The 21,032-nt window shown below is 31.7% G+C and overlaps 2 protein-coding genes across 7 annotated transcripts in view; one reads left to right on the top strand and one right to left on the bottom strand.

Annotated features, from left to right (window-relative positions):
• Positions 1 to 359: 359 nt before the first annotated feature.
• On the top strand, positions 360 to 2,385 carry LOC113392236 (uncharacterized). The gene is made up of 4 exons (XM_026628556.2): positions 360 to 530; positions 602 to 804; positions 1,621 to 1,786; positions 2,063 to 2,385. Exons 1-4 carry the CDS (start codon positions 452 to 454, stop codon positions 2,101 to 2,103), a joined length of 489 nt encoding a protein of 162 aa, XP_026484341.1. The 5' UTR covers positions 360 to 451; the 3' UTR covers positions 2,104 to 2,385.
• A 96-nt stretch (positions 2,386 to 2,481) lies between these two features.
• Positions 2,482 to 21,032, bottom strand: part of LOC113392233 (TLD domain-containing protein 2) — an 85,510-nt gene continuing 66,959 nt past the window's right edge. For 4 of the 6 annotated variants that reach the window (XM_064220988.1, XM_064220987.1, XM_064220986.1 and 1 more), the window contains 5 exons: positions 7,888 to 8,006; positions 6,418 to 6,577; positions 5,987 to 6,155; positions 5,132 to 5,237; positions 2,482 to 4,483 (listed from right to left, as the gene is read on the bottom strand). In XM_064220988.1, the coding sequence (XP_064077058.1) occupies positions 4,348 to 4,483; positions 5,132 to 5,237; positions 5,987 to 6,155; positions 6,418 to 6,577; positions 7,888 to 8,006 (690 nt within the window). In that variant the 3' untranslated portion in view covers positions 2,482 to 4,347. Of the gene's footprint in view, positions 4,484 to 5,131; positions 5,238 to 5,986; positions 6,156 to 6,417; positions 6,578 to 7,887; positions 8,007 to 12,452; positions 12,931 to 20,848; positions 20,942 to 21,032 lie in introns of those variants that run through there. The other 2 variants (XM_064220983.1, XM_064220984.1) reach the window with 2 other exon arrangements.

The following is a 21,032-nucleotide window of genomic DNA, read 5'->3' as shown; positions in this document are numbered from 1 at the left end:
TTTTTATTCAAGCTAATATTGATAAGATAATTAAATATTTTATATATTTTTATTTGTTTGTATTTACTGACATCTATCATACTTACTGTACTAAGTAAAAAATATAATTATATTTTCAAATTGAGTTACAAACAGGTAAATAATAATGATATAACAAAATATAATTTTATTTCCAAAACATTATTGTCTAATGTCTATTCTATCAACTATATTTTAACTTTACAGACGTATATAATTATGTACTTATATAATAACTTTTTTTTATTACTATTCCAATTTATTCATTGTATTTTTTTTTACTTGAGTTGACATTCGTTCTTTGACATAAGCATTAGCATTTTATCATTTAAGTACGTGGTTACTGGTTAAAAGTCGTAATAAATAATAATAGCACACGCTAGAGAAAAGAAAAAATTGAAATAATCGAAGTGTGAAGTTTTAGGAAATAGTAATGTTTACAATTTTATTACTACTGCTATTTGTCAATTTGTCGTGTTCTTTAGAGAACAGCGAAAAATATAATTCTACAGGTTTTAGCAACAGTTTTATTATTAATCAGTAAGTATTAACTACAAATAATACACGTTTGTATTCCTTTCAGATGGTATATTGTGTCGTTTTTGCGGTAGTCACCTTTTAAGTTCGGACAAAATTACTTCTAAACACAGTCCAACGGCTTTGTACACAGTCAATGATACATTATTTAATAGAAATGAAGTATTAGTGCAGCTATTATCGAAAGACGGTTTTTTGCAAATTCCTGTGATAACGTCGAGTCAGAGTACTTGTGTTGGACAAGAAGAGGTAACTGAAACTATTTTTTATCCCTAAGTAAAATTATACATTACTTTATACTGTATGTACTCGATACAAGTGTTTAATAAATATTTCTCAGTTGTCTGGCACATGCGTATCGTCACAATGACTTCCTTTATCAGCAAGTACAAGATGAATTCCTAACACAAATTAATCACATGTAGTTTTAGTGGTATTTGTTGGAGTTTTTAAGAAAAAGATTTAAAATCAAATAACTAAAATTTAGTATTCTGGTTTGTAAACAGTAGTTAGTAGTTTGTGTGTCACCAGCCGGCAAAGATTCAGCTTTTTCTGTTATGTGAAACTGGTTTAAAATTCAGTCGTAACATTTAAAGTACAAAAAATTAAAATATAATATTTTACTTTCTTTTTTCCATGGTCAGTTATACAATGCAATAAAAATAGTGACCCGCTCCAGCTTTACTACAGTGATTTCTATTTTTATAGAAAATAAAATGATATAAATATAATTTATACCCTTATTACCATATATTATATATCACTCAGAAATAGTGTAGCTTTCTAGCAGTGAAAGAATTTTTAGAATTGGGTCATTAATTCTGGAGAAATCAAAAAAAGTAACCCTTACAACTTGTTTGTAACAAATAAATTTTACCTTTTAATAATATAAGTACCTGATAAAAAATTCAGAAGAAAGAAATTTAATATTTCTCATAATTTGAAAGTAAATGTCTGAAAAAACTATTAATTATATTATTGGGTTTTTAATAATGTTATATTGAAAACTAATAAAAACATATAAGTCTCCCTAAAAAAATTATAGGTTATTTCTTTAAATTCCAGTGGGAAGAGAAAGAAATATGGTTTCCAGGATATACTTGGAAACCATGTTTCTGTCCTGAATGTGGGATTTTAATCGGCTGGATGTTTGAACATCATAACCCAAAAATAGTTGAAGCCCATGACCAATTCTTTGGCCTTATATTGGGCAATCTTATTAGTGAAAATTGTAATTATTCTATTTATTTAATGGGTTAATGTGGAGTGATTTGTGATTGTCTGCACTTATTTGTCTGGTCGATAAATAAATACAATTTTATTATCTTTGCTTATCTTAAGGATGATTTAAATATATTTGATAGTCAATTTGATAAAAGTAGTTTTTCTTTGATTATACTTTATTGCATTGCCTCATGGATTGTCTAACAACATTACAGCTTAATTGGGTTTAAGTGTATTTAAATTTAACAATACAGTTTTTCAATAATTTCAATAACATTTTCAGTTACAAATTCCCTCATTAAATACCCAAACAGTTTGTTATAAATATGGATGTCAAAGATTTATGCGATGAAGATAGAGAGTTCTTAGAAAAATGTGAAGAAGAATTTAAAGACAGGTTTACTGAAAAAGATGAGGAATTCATGAAAGTCTTCAGCAAAGAACCATCTACACCACCAATATTAGAGAAATGGTGGTCGCCTTTCAATTCTGGCCGTAGAAATGAGCGTCGCCACAACAGACAGTACAATCCTTACCAACGTAATAGAGATTATCAAAGCAGAAGTAACTCAGACCACAGGAGATACAATGACTATAACAATTCACATGAACCCCATCGATCAAGACATTCTAACTATTAACAGTATTAGGTGACGATTGTGTTTCATATATAAAATACATAGTTTGGTAAAGTAAAAGTCGTTTTATTTTCATCAAAAGAATATATTCTCATGTTATTATGGCTTGATTTACATTTTAACAACTTAAAAATTACATAATATATCACCAGAAATCAATACAGCTACAGCATCAATCGAATAACTGAAATTACAACAGAATTAATAAATATTAAATATCTCACTGCTACTCAACAAGTCATTAGTGAATATATTCGTAATATTAAATTACGCCAATAAATATTATCTGAAAAATTCTACAACTTCCCGATGACAAACGATAACAATATACGTTGCGTGGACAGACAGTTGCACTCGCGACACGTTCGTGCTAACGGTACCTTTTACTTCGTCTCTACTGTCGACAATTACATGAATACATTGCGAATTTATTCACAAAAATATATCTGATAGTAATCTCATATAGCAATTATACCGTGTACATATATTATAAGAAAATCGAGGATTATTTAAACACCGTCTATAATTTGAATGCGATAACAACCTATACACGCTCTGCCTAGCAACTAAACGATACAAGCTAGAAGTAGTCGTAACTGAGACGTATGTTTTATTATCGAGTAATTATGACAATAAGTTATATTTCTCTGCAATATATCGATCTATATTATCAAATATCATGCACATGGACTGGCCATTGGATGCCTTCTCATGGAGCGTCGGGCTAGTGCCCCGCCCGCCCACGTTGAGCCGGGCCGGCCGGCGGTATTGCACATGTGTCGGGGTCGGCCCGGCCTGCGCTCAACGTTCGCGAGCGGCTCTCAACAGCGACCGGCGTTGTTTATCACGTAATATACTAAAATATAATTAATAAATAACATTATACGACCAGATAAAATCTGAGTAACATCATGCTAAGTGACACAATTACTAAGCACAATGACGATTACATTCATCAAGCTCTAAGATAGCTATGTTATAATTTTTACTAATTAATTTTATATTGAATCGGCTACTCATTTCTGTACTGAAGCATTACATCGTAAAATATTTATGTTTTGTTTATTTAACAAATATATCTGCAATATATCGAACGTACTCTCCTAACGTACATTCTTACTAAGGAATATTGTGATTTTAATCATGAATAAAATTTGTAATCGAATGGGTTACAAGTTACAACTAAAAGTTACAATATTAGTCATTAATAATTACACTTCAATATGACAATAAAATGCTACCATATTAATGAAATCACAGTGAAAGTAATATAAATTATGCTCACTAACTTAAAATTAAGACTAAAATACATGACAACGAATATTTGAAACTAAATGAAAGCTGTAAATGATATTATTTATACTGATGGTGTCACCAAACCAGGTTATATAATTAGTACGTCAATTGCCATCTACGCTCTTGGCAAGCTTTATCAGCACGTTTGATTTCATCCGCGGTCGGTGTTACAACAACATCGACAAACGCTTGCGCAACACCAATAGAGGGTCGCTAAAGACAATAATTCTTTCGTTAAATATAAATCTCTACGTAACATTGATTTTAAATTTCCTTAACAACAATGCACAGTAATAATTGAATTGACACGTAATCGTTATCGGACAGCCTTCGCGGGCCTCGCGGACCTCGCGAACACTCGAACGACAATTGACTAGGTTTTATGCACTCGCCCTCGCCGGAGGTCGATCCGAACGCGCCTCTAAATTCGCAGAGAATGAAAACATTGGTCGGGTTTCAGTACGTTTGACTAGAAATGCGCGACGGCCGCTCGAGTCGACGCGAGTACAAAATAATCAGACTCGACCGTATCAAAGTTGAACAGACTGACTTGTAAAAGTGTCAAATCTTCGTAGCAAATTTCATAAGATAGTCTAAAGCTTATCGATGCGAAGGAGGGGGCGGCTGCGGGCGCTCAGATGAAGGTCCAGCACTCCATGATCTTGACGATGAAGTCCTCGCGCGTGGTGAGCGGCTCGTTGCCGTACGTCGTGCAGCGCTGCGTGCGGCCCAGGTACAGGTCGCCGTCCAGCCACAGCCCGAACTTGCCGCTGGGGTGCACGGGAACGTCAATCGTTAATCAAGCAATGCAATGCAGTCAATAAACTTATTCTCCCACACCACACACCAAAATTGACTTGTTAAATACAATTAAACTTTTTTTTTGTGCATCATAACCGATGATTCCGGAGCACTTGTGCTCAGTGGAGGAAGTCATCGGGACGAAACCAACTTAAATATTTAAATTAAATTCTGCCACATGTGTATCCACCAAAATAAAATTGGAATAGCGTGATGAAATTAGCTCCAAACCTTAAAGGGTTGGAAGCCTTAGTCCCTTACATGCTGTTCATTTACTTTTTAATAAAATTTCTAACAAAATATTCTGCGGTTCATTAATATGTATATGATGGGGACATCATCATCCTGCTTCATACGGTACCTTCGAATGTACATAACTAACTATTGAACGACCGATCCCAATTGTTAACGCAATTATCTTATAATGATCGATAACATTTAATAGGAGAATGATTATAATCGAACGCTGGTTCCCATACATGGATCGCGGAGGTCAACTCGATATCAATCTTTGTAAAACGAGTGATCACTCAGAAGTAATATATAGTTACAAGGAAACAAACCTCGGAAATAGATTGAGAAAATAAAACTAAACTAAAAGATTAAATACTACTTACTCTCCAGCGCCGATAGAAATGTTATCATTACTTCCGCGAATGAAGTACATGTTATCTCCGGTCCAGCCCCAATACTTGAATTTAGTCTTGATCGATTCTGTTTCATCTGAAATTTAATGTCAACTTAATAACGAAATCCGGATAAGACATATTCCCAGATATGAAAACATCAATGAAAATAGTTAAAAATTTTTCATTGGATAATCATAACATACGTGTCATTGTCATAATAAACTATACATAATTAATAAACGACAATTATAAACGCAAGTATAAGGAAGTGTTTATATTAAGGATAAAAATAAATTAAATTATGAAACAAGACTCTCAACAACAAACAAGATTATTTTCTGTTTGAACAAGTATGTTGACGAGTTCCTATATATCAGCTAGACGAAGACTCGTCAATTCAGCTGGTTATTTTATAGAGCGCGTGTAAAACTTCACACTTAGATTCTAATCAACCATGGATGTGACACACTTATCATAAGGTGACATAATACTGTTGGATAGAGAATGTAGTAGCCCTTCAATTAATAAAAAAAAAACAATGAGATAACCAATGAGGTTATATTTATGACGCCTGTTCTCCCTTTAGTACCTGCCAACTTCATAGTATTACTAGAAAATTAGGTAACCTTTACTTTTCCAATCCCTCGTGTAAGTATTTTGAGTTTTGCTCGGTTTTATAACAGAATAACGCTTCCAGGATCCCGAATTCCATGATCAGATTTTATTGAAAGAAAAATCCTATAAATATTACTGGCCCAATCGCGATTCGACTAGGACCCATAACGGATAACCTAAACCGACGAGGCGGTGAAACACGCAACAAGATTTTATCTGAATAGTTACCGTCTTTGTCGTCCTTGATCTCATCCTTGTCTTCCTTCTGGCCGTCGTCAGGCGACGGCTGCGAGCGACGGCGCTCCTCGACGCGCTGGAACGAGAACAGCAGCGACTCGCCCGTGCCGTAGAAGTGTTCGGAAGGCCTGAAGGCGCAGGATGTCAGCGCTCCGAATACCTGCAACGAGAGTGTTGTTATCATTTGTCGGCAACTGAATGTATACAAGAATGTTAAAATAATTTACACAACAATGAGTGACTGAAATGTGATTTAACAACAAACTGATGACAATCAATTTAATTCGAGTCTTAATAACTCGGGGTATCGCTGCGGTACTTTTCCTAGTTTAAAATAAAAAAAAGGCCAGGACATGAAACTCCACATCCAACGCGTCGGTACGTTACAGGGCAACTCGTAGATAATTTCCGTAAGCACTCACGTTGTTATCGGTGTCTTGTATGACGAGCAGCACGGGGCTGTCGACGCGCTGCATCTTGCGGTACATGGAGGCGAGCGAGAAGCCGTGCTGGCTCGTGCTGAACGCGAGAGACCACATGTAGCCCTGCGCGCGGGCCGGCAACACGCCGCATAACTTCTCTCTGTAACATTAGGAAAAAATATCATTCGTTTTCATTCGTTCTATTTATTTGAGATTATTTAGGATATGTTTTCCTTGTCCATTCAATTGCTATATCCATTACCAGTTATTGAAGTACATGCCAATTAAGCACACAGACACACAGTCCGTACATATTTTTATGGTCTTCCTCATCCTTTATTAAATTAAATACAATTCTTAGTTTAATGGCTTTTAGTTGTACCGACAGGGTACAGATTATTTCGCCAATATCACTTGAATTCTTCCAGTATAACCAATATTCTTCTTGTGAGATGACAGTGAAAAATATTTATCTTTATCTTGTTTACCGAAATCTAAACATATAAGTTATTCAGGCAGACATTAAAGCGATTTATTTAGCATACATTCAATTGTTTTTGCATTCCTATATTTCCAATTGTTTTGAACCCTGACCATTTGCATATATTATACAGTACGTAACTAAAAATCAGATAATGTCTCGGAATAAACAAAATAACTAACGCGATGCATTTTGAATGTACACATTTTGTTAATGGTAGGGTCTACGTGACTGGAACGCAAGACATATTTTATCCCTATAAAAATAAATGTATTCAAGTGAATAATCGTTGTAAGTCACGATGATGTCAATGAAATTAAAATCATTTAAACGATATAATGTCCGCACCGTCATGAACTTGCATGACGGAAAAACATTCTTTCAAACATGACACATATTGTATTTATTTTTATAATTTATTATTCACTAAAAAAATTGCTTCGATATTTCATAATTTTAAACAAAACTTTCACCGATTCCTCTCAAGTTGGGGTTTTTTTTATATCTGAATAGGTTCAACTTGGACTATCGTAAAGTAAGTGTGATATTTAAAACTTAAATTTCAAATAACTCTCGAAATTTAAATTGGTATTAATATTCCATAATCTAGTAATATAGTAAACCTACTTTGGTTAATTTTCAAGGAGAACGTATTAATTTTTTTTTTTTTATTAAAAACATTATTCAATGTTAAGCAATCTGAGTTATTTTATTCAATATAAATTCAATAGATAATAACTGAAAACATTTGGTCAACATGAGCGCTTAGAAAGGAAAAGTGACGTATCATGACGTGCATATGTCAAATTTATATATTCAATGAAAGCCTTACATTGAGCCTTATTGCCTTAGGTATTGATCGAAAATAAAAATCTAGCACAGGTTCAGAAAGAAGTACCTACCTCAGACCTGAGTAAAACCGAAGAAAAAAGTCAAGTTTCACATAATAATTGTAATAAAATGTTAATATTCGTGTTTTTAACTCTCACCTATGCTCCATAGTGAATATCTCCGAGGTTCCGATGAGGTCGGGTGGCGAGAACTCCATGTCGACCGACGCGCCCGACGAGTACAGAGCGCGTCGCAATTCATCGCTCATCGACAACACCTACAACGCGACACATTTCACTTTATATATTGTAATATATTTATGAAAAATCATGAAAGGACACGTGAAAAATTAAAAAAATATGATCTGCATTGTGGTTGTGCTTCCTTTTCAAGCTGAAGCTCGACTCGACTTACACTTATATACTGTAAATTATTAATTAAAATAAAGTATGTCGTCTTGAACCGGTAGACAAGTGCACTTTCCCAAAATGAACCAGTTTCACATACATATGTATAACGATCGTTGACGTACGTCAACGTTCCCAGGTGAAGTAAAATGGAAACTATATAGCGACGATATATTTAATTATTAACAAAGAACAATTACAACTAGCTTTTGTATATAAAACTGGTATGTGTTTAATATCTACGAAACTGGTTAATTTGTTTGAAGTATTATGAACAGTTATGAAACATTCAGCGTAAGCTTCGTTTTAATTTGCACGTACATATATATTTCCTACATGCGCACCATAACTTATCATACGAAAATGATTGATTTCACTTCAATAAAATAATGATCGTGTATAATGCGATTGAAATAATTTGATTAATGAACATAATAACATAACAAGTAAATGGACGAGCAATGACGCTAATGAAATGCATTCTAAATCACTACAGTTCACATTCAACATTCACTCCAAACAGAGTGACTCACGTGCGCTTGAGCACTACTTCCTCTATTATACAATAGCTAGTGTACAGGATAACAGAAAAACAGTAATTTTAAATATAAAAAAGGGTTAAACCAACTAATCGCATGCCCACATTTGGATACGCAGCCTCGCTAAAATATATGTTAAATAAATGCAATATTCACGTAACAACTTTTTTGAAGTATGTATAAAAAAATTCAAGTCAACTCACTTATGAAAGTTAATTTTAACATATCCTGTAGATATAAAAACTTAAAATTCACATTCCATTTATTTTAGTATTCAAGATTAATTTACGTAGTTTAATGAATATAATTACGGTTTTAATGTAATATTATAGGTATATTACCTAAATATATTATATATTTACATCGTTGAATTTAAGGTTCTTCATACATAATATAGGCTTACCTCACAAATACAATGCACAGTTCCTCTTCGACACATCGATTGTATAGAACCTCTTTTCGCCGTTATATTTTGCGCTATTTTATCTACCCCTCTCATGTGTTTAATAACTTTACGCACAATTTTACGCATCATTTTGAATTTAACCAAATTATATTATTAAAAAAAAAATTAAAAACTGATGAACTAATAATATTATGATAAGACGAACATCTTTTTTATTATTTGATACTTTTAATATTTTTTTATAAATTTTCGTTAGTCAAAACGTCGGGCTTTATAGCTCTAACTGAAACTAGTAAATACTCTTTGATTAAAAAATATGTTCGTTTTATCTTAGCGTACCTTTATCATAATGCATTTATGATTTAGAGATATCCAAAACAATCAACTGGATTATGTTAGGATTACTCGGACTATAAAAATTCAATAAATATATTTTGTAGGTATTTATTGAAATTAAATACATCTAGAAATTCACCTGAAATGTCGAATAAATTTTAGAAACCTAAATGGCTGTATAATCTACCTCGAATAATCGAAAAGTTTTTCTTAATTTAAGTATAGGAATATTACAAAATGGTCCTCTAGGTATCAAGTGTTCATTCTGCCCATAGACTAAGAGAGGTTTAATAAAGAATTGATATGTAGCAGTTAAATGCGACCTGCACAAAGTCTTACTGAGATCGCTTTTGTAATTTCAGTAGTTCGGGATGGCAATCAAATTATGTTTTTTACAATGATGCTCCAATCCCTCTATATATCTTTTACAATCCCTCACAATCAATCAATTGTTTTTCCTTATGACAGCTCAATCATTTTTAAAATAAGAAATAGTGCTACATGCCAGTATTAAATGTTATCCCATAAAATAATATTAACTAAAGTTATACAAATCATTGATCAATTAATTACAATAATAATTGTATATATTTATAATATATGATATTATTAATGATATAATTAATTATAATATCCTATGACGTAGCACCGTATGGAGACTAGGGCTAGTCTCGTAACACTTTCTACTCATTCCAACTGACAATTATATTTCTATCTCACTTGAACATCGAGTCTCTCTTTTCTCTATCAACACGATGGAAGAGACAGCTCCAACTTAGGCAAGCTCTTACTTAAACATATTAAACCCTCGTTGTTATTATTATTCCAAATTAATCACCCTATTTTACTGACCAGTATAAGACATTTTAAGAAAGGAAAATTATGTTCAAATGGAATCTAAACCGAAACACTTATACAGATATCTTTAGGCGACGAACATCCTAATTTTAGACATCCTATTTGTGTCGATAGATTTACAAGCCATTATATTACTAAGAGAAACTAATTTCCGGCAACGACGAGTAGTGATAGTTTTGATAATTATATAATACTAGTTGTCGTCCGTGGCTTCGGTCGCGTTTTAGGAGTTGGTCGTCTGGTTTTCGGTATAAAAACTAGCCTATGTCATTCCTTGGATTTTAAGCTTGCTTCAAAAGAACAACAGACAGACAGAGTTAATTTCGCATTCATGATATTAGTATAGGCAGCAAGATAGAGCACTAAGTGCGAGTACACGTAATTACATAAAAATAAGTCTTATTCGTTTTAACATTTCACTTGTTCACATTTTTTAAAGCAAGTTAAAATAAACCTTGAAACTATTAAATGACGATTGGAACGTTGAATACCTACTGCATCGTTGATTTACGGTTACTTTATAGTGTACAATACATTGTTCAAATCAACTGTAATATATAATTAAACTTTTTAATTGTGCTATAAAGTTCTAGAGTTGTTTAATAATAATAAAATATATCTAATGTAATATCCACAACATTAAAATATCAAATATGGACAATGAAGCGGTTATATCCATTCCAGACAACCTTATGAGCTTAAAACGAAGTGTATTTAAATTGAAATGTGCTTAAAATATACAATATCATAATTGCTGGTATATCCGTCTGTTTTTAAAACTACCGAATTTCAATAAATACAAAATAGGCCCTGTGGTTTTTAATTGCCTATTTCATAAACTTTGCCGTATTCGTCGATGTTTATAGTAACTGCTCCACTACTTAATGTCATAGCATTATATTATATAGCCTTATCCAATAAACGGATTATTCTTTATCTAACGCAAGAAGAATTCTTCAAATCGGACTTGGAGTTCCTGAGATTAGCGTGTCCAACCAACAAACTCTTCAGCTTTATAAATTAAACAGGATACTGATTCCAACAAGTTTTTTTTATCATCAAACGATGCACTTTGAAATTGTATGTTAAAATTGATATCTACGTACGGACAGAAACATTATGACTAGTATATATCCTAACTCACATACGCTAAAATATAGCCGCGTTGAGATTCACGTGGTCATAATTTAATACAATAATTAATTTTATACTGTGTAGGTATATAATAATATTTAATTAAATATTGTCATAATATGGAAACGTTACATACTCCTAAGTATTAAATAATAAGAATGTTAATATGTTAAATAACAAAATTAAATATAAAAAATCAAGGACGTTTGCGATTTGGAAATGTAATGTAAGAACCAAAAAACGCTCCCAAGATGATGACTAATAATTTACAGATAAAAAATGACATGAAATAATAAAAAAGTTCATATCTTGAAGAGTTCATAATTTAGTCGATAAAAACAAACGTCTAATTGTCATACATTTATTTAATTATATTCTATTCTATTTTGGGTATGAATGCAAATATATTTCAAAATTCTTACTCGAGATATACAGTCTTACCAAACTAACGAACGTATTCTTGTTTTGAATATATTAAAAGTTTTCTAAATTTTCGAATAAAGAATTTTAGCATGATACTCAATAATATAATTATAAATATTAATTGTGTTGTCATCATTAAAAAGTTTTACATAAATTAACATTTATTTATAATAAAAAAAGTTACAAATACCTATAATAATAATTAATGTCTTTAAATCATTTCTTGTCGGAACTGTTTATTTGTAAACTTATACTTTATTTATATGAATATCAATATTTCGTTTTCTATCATAATAAAATATAAAAATTTGCAAGTATATTTTTATTAGTAACATATAGTATTCACACCGAATATAATAAAACGATTGAACTAACGAATTATAACCAATCTTAAAGAACTCTGTATCATATGTACACATGTTGTTGTGCGTGGAAGCTAATTTATAATAAAAAAATGGCTTATGGAGTGATACGCTGACGTACAATATCCACGTTATTGTTATCGAAAATCTTGGCTCTTAGTTCAATGTTCACTAAATATCGATGTTCAATAAAACATCGTCAGTTTTCGCCGTGAGCCTACTTCTCGATAGCTAACGGTAAATCGAATGCAGTCTCACCTTATCGCTGTCGAAAGCTGAAGACCTTTCCGGTGACGTAGAACCGAGCCGCACCATTTCTATCCATTTCATAGTTTGCATTTGTGTATAAAAAGTTTATAGTTTATCCACATCAAAGATCAACGTGCTACGGCACAAATTGCAACAGAACACGTGAACACATCAACAGCGCGCACATTTGCCAGCTCCGTATTTAGAATCGCCTACGATGATTACGTGGTTTCAAAACTGTTTTGTATTGAGAACTTCACTCCGCGCGTTTGCTTATAAACAACAGCCGTTTATATTCGGTGTTGCGTTGCACCGGTTTGATCAGTAATGTACAATAACGCCGGAAATTGTTCGGCGTTGCAATTGCTCGATGAGTAGTCGCGCGGCGATGTAATTAACGAATTATTTTAATGTGCTGTGCGATCGACGGACGACCACGACGGAGTCGTGCTACTGGGGAACTAGCTAGAGACTAAAGAAAGGAGCGCGGTTACACCAGTCCGACCCTGCCGCAATGTTGACAAAAAAGTGTATGTATGCGTAGTCTAACGCACTTCGTAGTCGTTTTAATTTTAGACGATGTGCGAAATTGATTGTATGAATGCAAAGGAATCCAAAAATTAACTTACAATTTCAATCTGCTACGTTGTTTAATTCGACTGTGTTCGATATTCGACAATTATATTCGTTTTTTTTTTTTTTTATAAATAGGTAGAGTTTATGTAAAAAGTATCTCATGAGACTTGATATCGAAATAAAACGTAAATATGTTCAGACGAGTGGCGCTCGGCATTGGGAATGTTAATGCATTGTAGCAGCTGACCCACGCGAGCGAAGGTGACGTCGGCTCACGTATCGGTCCGGACGTGCTTGGCTGCGCGGCCACTCTCCCATTCATACGGAGCGCCCCACTTGCTATAAGTCAGTTGCATTATCGCTATGCAAAACGTATATTTTGCTCTATGTACTTCAAAAATTTACTATAAGTAATTGAGTTAAACAATAAACCAATAGAATGCGTTTGTTTAAATTAAAGTACAGTAGTACGCGGGTGCAAATCACTTTCATCTTTTATTAGCAGAAAAAAAGAACTCTAACTAACTCTAAAATCAGAAGATACTGTTAAATGTACTTTTCCAAATTAGAGAATAAATTACAAATACAGCTTAATGAAAATAATTAATAGATTTTACGTAAAATATTCCTGCGAATTAAAAAATAGAGTCTATGAACTTAATATTTTAGTATTTTTAGATTTAGTCAGCCCGAAGACAAAAACTTCCACAATTTTTATGCGAGACGCACTCGTTAAGATTTAGAAGGACCTGTAATGTTGATCGAAGACTCAACGAGCTAAAGTTAATCTTCAAGCGGCCTACTGATGACTAAGAACAAGATAAAGAGCGCAAATAAATGTTATATAATGTTTTCTTATTAATATGATAAGCTAGGGAATTGACAAAAATATGATGTAATTAATTTTTTGCCCGGCAACACGAACAGCATTTTGCACTTATTTATGCAAACCAGTTTGCTCAGTTAAGTGCGTTATTGTTGACGGTCACAGTAACTTGCATAAAATTATAAAAGCGTCTTAAATTATGGAATGATTTTATTTCCGCAGTTCAGTTGCTTTGTTGTTACTATTAAACGAATATAATGAGCATCTTTTTGGTAGTAGCTTGTTTGCCAATACCTGACTGCAGGTAGATTGATAGAATCGGGTTTAGTATGTTTCTAAGCTCAAATGTAAATAGCTTGCGTAAGGATATAATACTAAATGTCCTATACTAGTCTCCCTACGACAGACAAGTAATGATCATTAATGTTTCGCAAACATGAAAGCTGGTTTCAAACAAATGTTTACTGGAACATGTTGTTTAAGATGAATAACATGTAATATTTGAATATGGTATTTTTTAGGAAATACAAAAATAATAACAACAGACTAAAAACTGACATAACTTTTTAAAACAAGTCCTTTTTTATATTTTACGACTCGTATTGTATTATTTAATTACAACATTCGTTTACTTGAGCAATTGATCCACACAAAAACCTTTTTGATAGAGCATAAATCAGGACATTTTTGAAAAAGTTAAACATAAAAAAATTATTTTATAAAAATACATATTACGTTCGTATAGTTACCGGTGATAATTGTACTACTTGAAGTAGATAAACAACAACCTGATAATTCCAGATGTAAAAAAAAACATTGTAATCATTTAGTCGGAGAAACGCGATATGATTAATTAACCTATGAGTTAAAAGGAATGAAAACGTAACTGCATTGCATCCATGCATTGAGTGGATTGCGAGAGCAAATACTTTTAAACATTACATTACAAAAAAACTTAAATAAAACGTAAGTGTTTGTAATATCATGATTAACTAACTCGATTTTATTGCGTTATTTTTTATTTATAGTTGTTAGGTCGACAGGCAGACAGACTGCATAGACCCATATATATATTATATATATTTTTTTATGTCATCTTGCATGCTAGCTTTGATAATAAGAAGTTACATCAATTGTGATTGTTTTTGCACTGGCATACTCATTCTTCAAAACAACAATACTAAGTAGTTATTTAGAATACGAATAAGTGATCAGTATCTAGTATTTTCAAAGCTTGCATAAATCCAAGTAATATTCTTTCGAGGAAAGTTGTTTAGGTTAGGTTTAGGTAGGAAGACTTCAGTTGTTATCACAAAGGACCAAACGCAACGAAAACACGTCGACGAGTTGTTTAAGGTTTAGTTCAATAAAAGTAACGGTAAGTAAGTAAATAATAAAGTAAGTGCTAACGCCTCACTGCTAGGCAAAAACCACAATGCTTCAATGGGTTGGTACATAAACGTGGCGGATTCTCATCCAACACTTACAGGTTTCAGTACGATGATTATTTACATCGCCGAGTACGAGATGAATTATAAATACAAATTAAGAACACGAGTTCAATGGTGCTTGCTCCGGGTTTGAACTTGAATCATCGTTTAAGATTCACGTCTTTATTATATATATATATATATAGGTATAGTATTGTTATTAATAGCCCTATAAAGGCCTACTTTTAATTTTCATATTATTATATTTACAGTGTTTTTAGGTATTTTTAGTGGAGCAAATAGATTATAAGTTATAAATTAAAACTATTCGAATGATACATAAATGATATTTATACTGATTGCATTAACATAAATAAAAATTCCGTAAATAGAAAACAAACAGCGGAATTATCCCAGAAAGAAGGACAAGGCTGCGTCTCTATATCAAATTGATTTATATATAATCGGTTCTTAAGGTCTTTAAAAGGGCGATGTACATTGAAAATATTTTATGTTTACTTTATCGAATATTTAAATGATCGATAAAACGTTTCACGTGGGCGATCGTGTCGTGATACGTAATAGATTAATTTACAATCTTTTGATAAATGACAAAAGATTTATTGATTCACCGCTCTGATGTTTCGATAGTAAGAGATACTAGCCTTCGCTCTATGTTTACTGTGTGTCTACTAGATAATAGATCGGGCTATTTTTAACAAATATAATTATTTAATTATCTTGTATTCGGAGATCTTGATATCGTATCAACTAAATTCCCTAAATCAATTAATGTTACTGAACAAAATATATCTATAATATTTGATCAATATGTTATAAAAAAATTATCATAGAAAAATATTGCAAGTTTATATTCTGCAATACCGTTTGATTTCTTTACAATACAAGCGTTCATATTGGTCTCGATAAATTGACAATAGAAAATCGGATATTCAGCTTCTACGTGATTATCAAGCGGAAACGACATATTCAACGCGGGCCCGAGCGATGCCGGCGCCCTACGCAAATAACTATGATGCCGCGACTTTTAAAGAAAATATATATAAAAAATTAATAATTTATTAATAATTGTATTCGCATTTGAATAATTCCAGAAAAAACGTACGTAATATATTGGTCAGAATCGATTATATTCGAATGCGAAATTTTCTATCGCCCAATGAAGAAATAGTAGTATTTAAGTTTAAGAAAAGTGGTAAATTTTAATTAAAATAAATCTTAAAACTTAGAATAAACTGCCACCTAAACATCCTTGATCTTTGACTAGAAGTCACGTCAGTCAAAAATCACTGGTTTTGACAACGATATTTATTTATTATTTTGCTAGGTAAGTGTTATTTATTTATATATATAGAAAAAAAAACAAACAAAGAAAGAAATATCCTATATACTAAGTTTCGTCTGAACCCGTTTATTGGTTCTTTCGGTCTGACAAGATTCAGACATAAATCCGAACTTATTAACCTAAGTTATAGTAGTAATTCTAAAATTAAAAAAAAAGAATTACTAAAAAATATTCTAAATATTTGAATAAAAATATAATCAATATTTTGCTTATTAATGTAAAGAATTGCGTATAACAACACGTTGATTATTCATATTATCAACAATTAAACTAATGAGCCATTAGTAGTGTAATGTTTTAAAATTTTATCGAAATAGATTTTTCCATTAAAATTCTAACTATGATCGATTACATTTATATAATACAAGCTACCTGTCTTCGAACAGGTAAAATTACGATATGCCCCGTTGAAAATTATTTAAATAATAAAATTAATCAATACATACAAAAACGGTATCGGAGACTATCTATTTCTAATCTCCCTCACTGATAAATACATCTAAACGGACGCCATACACGTTTCTTCTAATATACTGTAATGCTTATAATTCAAAACGGTGCGATAAATGTGCTGATTCGGTAAGTTTTATCGTTTACATCATCTCATTTTTGAAACATAAAAATTCATAATATATATTTATAGTTATCTGTTAAAGATATGGAATAGAAAGTTTTCGTTAAAGCGTTCGCATAGATCGTTCAGAAAGTGTCCAAACAAACAAACAAAACATTTTCACTTCCACTACATTTACATAGTAAGTTATATGTCGATATATACAACATATAGCCATATCAAATATATACCCGCATATATCCTATAACTATATAAAATTATACTAAGCCCTAATGTGTAACTTTGATTACTATCGGATTAGTAGTTATTGTTATTTTGAAAAAAAATAAATACCCTTATAAATAATACAATCTACGATTAATTATATTACGTTAAAATATTAACTTCATCTATTATTATTATTACGTTGGCATAAAGGCAGATGTGATGTTTATTAACACAAGAAATATTTACTATATCTATAAAAAAATATATTATATTACCGAAACTAAACCCGCTACTGTACTATGCTTCATTTTTAATAAATTTTAATAAACAAAGAGTATTAAACCACTGCGTTTTTGTAATTAATTGTATTGTACTTTAAATTAATAATGAATATATATTATTATTACACCAACTAATTTTGACAGAAGTAAAATTTGACACCAAATAACAGATATGTTTAATAGTATTTTTGAAGAAGTTTTTAATATTAATTCATAGATATATTTAAAGAAAAACTATGAAAAAAACTGCCACCGGAATAACACACTTGGGTTTTACTATCTGCTTGTCTATTTGTTCACGCACAACGTGATAACAGCTGAATGAATTCGAAGGAAACTCAGCGTGAATAGTTTATGTCCTGCGTTAATGGGACAAACAACAATATCTGTAACCAATGTCTGTGCTATGTCGCCGACATAATTCGTTACGAAATAAAGAAGGTCGACCCGCATGACATACGTTAAGGCGTGACGCACAACAAAATGCAAAATGTTACTGTACGAGAGCGTAGGGCTTCATTGGAACGAAATTGTTTTTTGTAGAGTAACAAAACGTTTTCCTTGATACTTTTTAAGTCTTCCTGTTTACGAGCAACGCAACAAGTACATATGGCACATCCGTTTTGCACATGCTAATTAAAATTTACCCAATCAATGGTGAGTTGGCAGCTGGCGAGCATTTCGGTTTATGACTTAGTCACATTGATGGATTAAAGTTCAGATCAGAGAATACAAATCAATTTAGTTCTCGTAGGGAGGTCTGTTCAGTTACTGAGAATGCTTGAAGGAGAAAATCAATAACCTTTTATTGACCCGACTCGGGATTTGAGCCCGAGACCACCGGATCTGAAATTTCAAAAGCTAGCCATTATACCAACGAGACAGTTTCATGTCACGTAGGCCTCGTAAACAACATCATAAAACTTTAAATATTTCCATTTCGATTAGTAAGTGTGGAAAGCTACGTTATAATATTTATGTTCGAAAGTTTGCTGTCGTTTTGAAAGTAATTTTAAAGCAATGTCATGTAAAACTGACATTAGAAAATCGAAGTTCGGGAGAATAGTGTCGACTTCCGATTGACGAATCGTTAAATTAGGTCACGAGTTCGTTACCTAAGAAGCCAGATCAAGACTCGTTAGTTATACTAATTTTGACTTGTACTCTGAAAATTAAACTGTAGACATCAAAAACGTTGTACGTTTAATTCTAGTATTAAGAAATATAACAATACAGAAATGTGAAATTTTAACATACTTTATCACTTGTACAATATTTGCGTAAAATAACTATCGAAGAAAATAATTTGACGTTTAATGGTAAACACGTTCGGCGCGTTTCAGCTCTGGTACTCCAGATAAGGATTAAAGCGAACGCCATTAGAGTCGCAGCACAATGTCATTGTATAATAGCAGCGGGCTGGCACCTAACAAGAGATGATTACACGCGGCCTGTATTACATGACTTCCATTGTTCGCGGTTCCCTACCATTGTGAACGCGTTGTTATTTTTCACTGTATCTTTTTCTATCATTAAAATTTTAAGTGGCAGACACAGCGCTATTCGCCGTTCTGTAGATTATCAAAATGTTTTCTCCACGTCAATAATGTAATATACATTATTATTAATACATTGAAATGTATGTATTCAACATGTTACCTCTAAGGAAATATGTTACATATAAATTTTACTTATATAGTCTCGTACGCGAGCTTATTTACGATTTCCTGATTATTGTTGTTGTGTTTGAAAACATTTAAAAAAGAAACATATATGATTTGTAAATAACTTTTTATAATAATATAGACAGTATTTTAAAATAATATAGATTGTCATTCTAAATATAAAAATTAGAATATATCAAGGTAATGTATATTAATTAATATTCATTCGAATTATTAACGAATTAAAAATTTTCCTGAATTAATTCAAGGCATGTATATTTATTAAAATAGTAATATTTATAATAAAATTAGACAACGATACGCCGCATAAGGTAAAATAAAACTATAATACGAGAGAGATAAAGGTAACAGGAAAAGAAAATGATTCAACAAAAAACGACGAAACATTCATAACTTAAACTAACATAGAAATAGCTAAGTCATTCAGTTTCCTAGGGGTTGTGCAATAAACACGAATCACTAAATGTGCATAGTTCGCGCTACTTGGAAATTTTCTGATATACTTAACGTGACTTGGCATTTTAGTTTAAAATTATATTTTAACAAGCTCTTATTTAACTTAACCTGTTTGTGCGTGTATGTTAAATGAACAAGTACATCTTTAATTTACAAAATACTCTATTTATCTTTTTTAGTTATCACTGAACTGATATATATGTTTCGTAAATAGAACTTATCGACAATAAATTAGTGTTTATTCAATTTAATCATTCGTTTATTGACAAACTATGTATGATGGACTTAAATCTGACCTTTAAACTTCATTAAGAATAAAATTAATTAGCGTTGGCATTGAGACATTGCATTGATTAATGATATTCTAATTTAAAAAATGGAAAAATTAAATAATTTTCCAGTATTTTTATCAAATAAGGAAAGGTAAGTGTTATATAATTTGTTTTTAATGCACTGTAATTAAAATGCAATAAATATACAAGTGAAAATATTCCATTTTTAAAATTATGATATATTCAGTCATTGTGTTTTTTTTTACATTATTTACTTTTTTATTTATTTAATAATCTATTTTTAAAAATTATTAGTCACCAAAACAACTGACGCAATTTGTGGGCGGTATTCGTTTAAGAACGTAAACATGTACTATGTGCAAGATCACACACACGCATTTTAAATTGATATTGTTGATGAAATTGATAAAATTCGTTATACGATTTCACATCGATAACATATAAATATTATTTTATTTACTATACCATTAATGAACAGATTTACAACTTAAGAAAGCCAAAGTCACGTCAGTATATCTGTCCCTGAACAACCGAGCGGTACATGCATTTGTGCTTATTCTAAACATTCAGATTTCTGTGTCTAGTTAAAACATTAGCGAAACTCATTGCCAGCTCTTCTCGTGGCTCAAGACAGGTAAAGTGATACTTTTACAAGTAATGCTAATGTAGCTATGAAAAAACATTTTTGCATCGGTGTGGTCAGGTGGGTACCTCAGGCTGGGGCTCCTCGCCGAGAGAGTCGCCCAGAGCTTCGGCCTGACTCTTCATTATAGAATATATTTTCACATACGGCGCCTTCAGCAGCTATGCATAACCGCGTAACAATTAACAGTTTATATATGTATAATGTTATATTTATTGAAGGGTCAAATCTTATCACAATTCAAAAAAGGAT

The sequence above is a fragment of the Vanessa tameamea genome, chromosome 5, assembly GCF_037043105.1.
Source record: "Vanessa tameamea isolate UH-Manoa-2023 chromosome 5, ilVanTame1 primary haplotype, whole genome shotgun sequence".
Taxonomy (NCBI): domain Eukaryota; kingdom Metazoa; phylum Arthropoda; class Insecta; order Lepidoptera; family Nymphalidae; genus Vanessa; species Vanessa tameamea.
The sequence above is the reverse complement of the archived record's forward strand: the minus strand, read 5'-3'. Positions and strand labels throughout refer to the sequence as shown.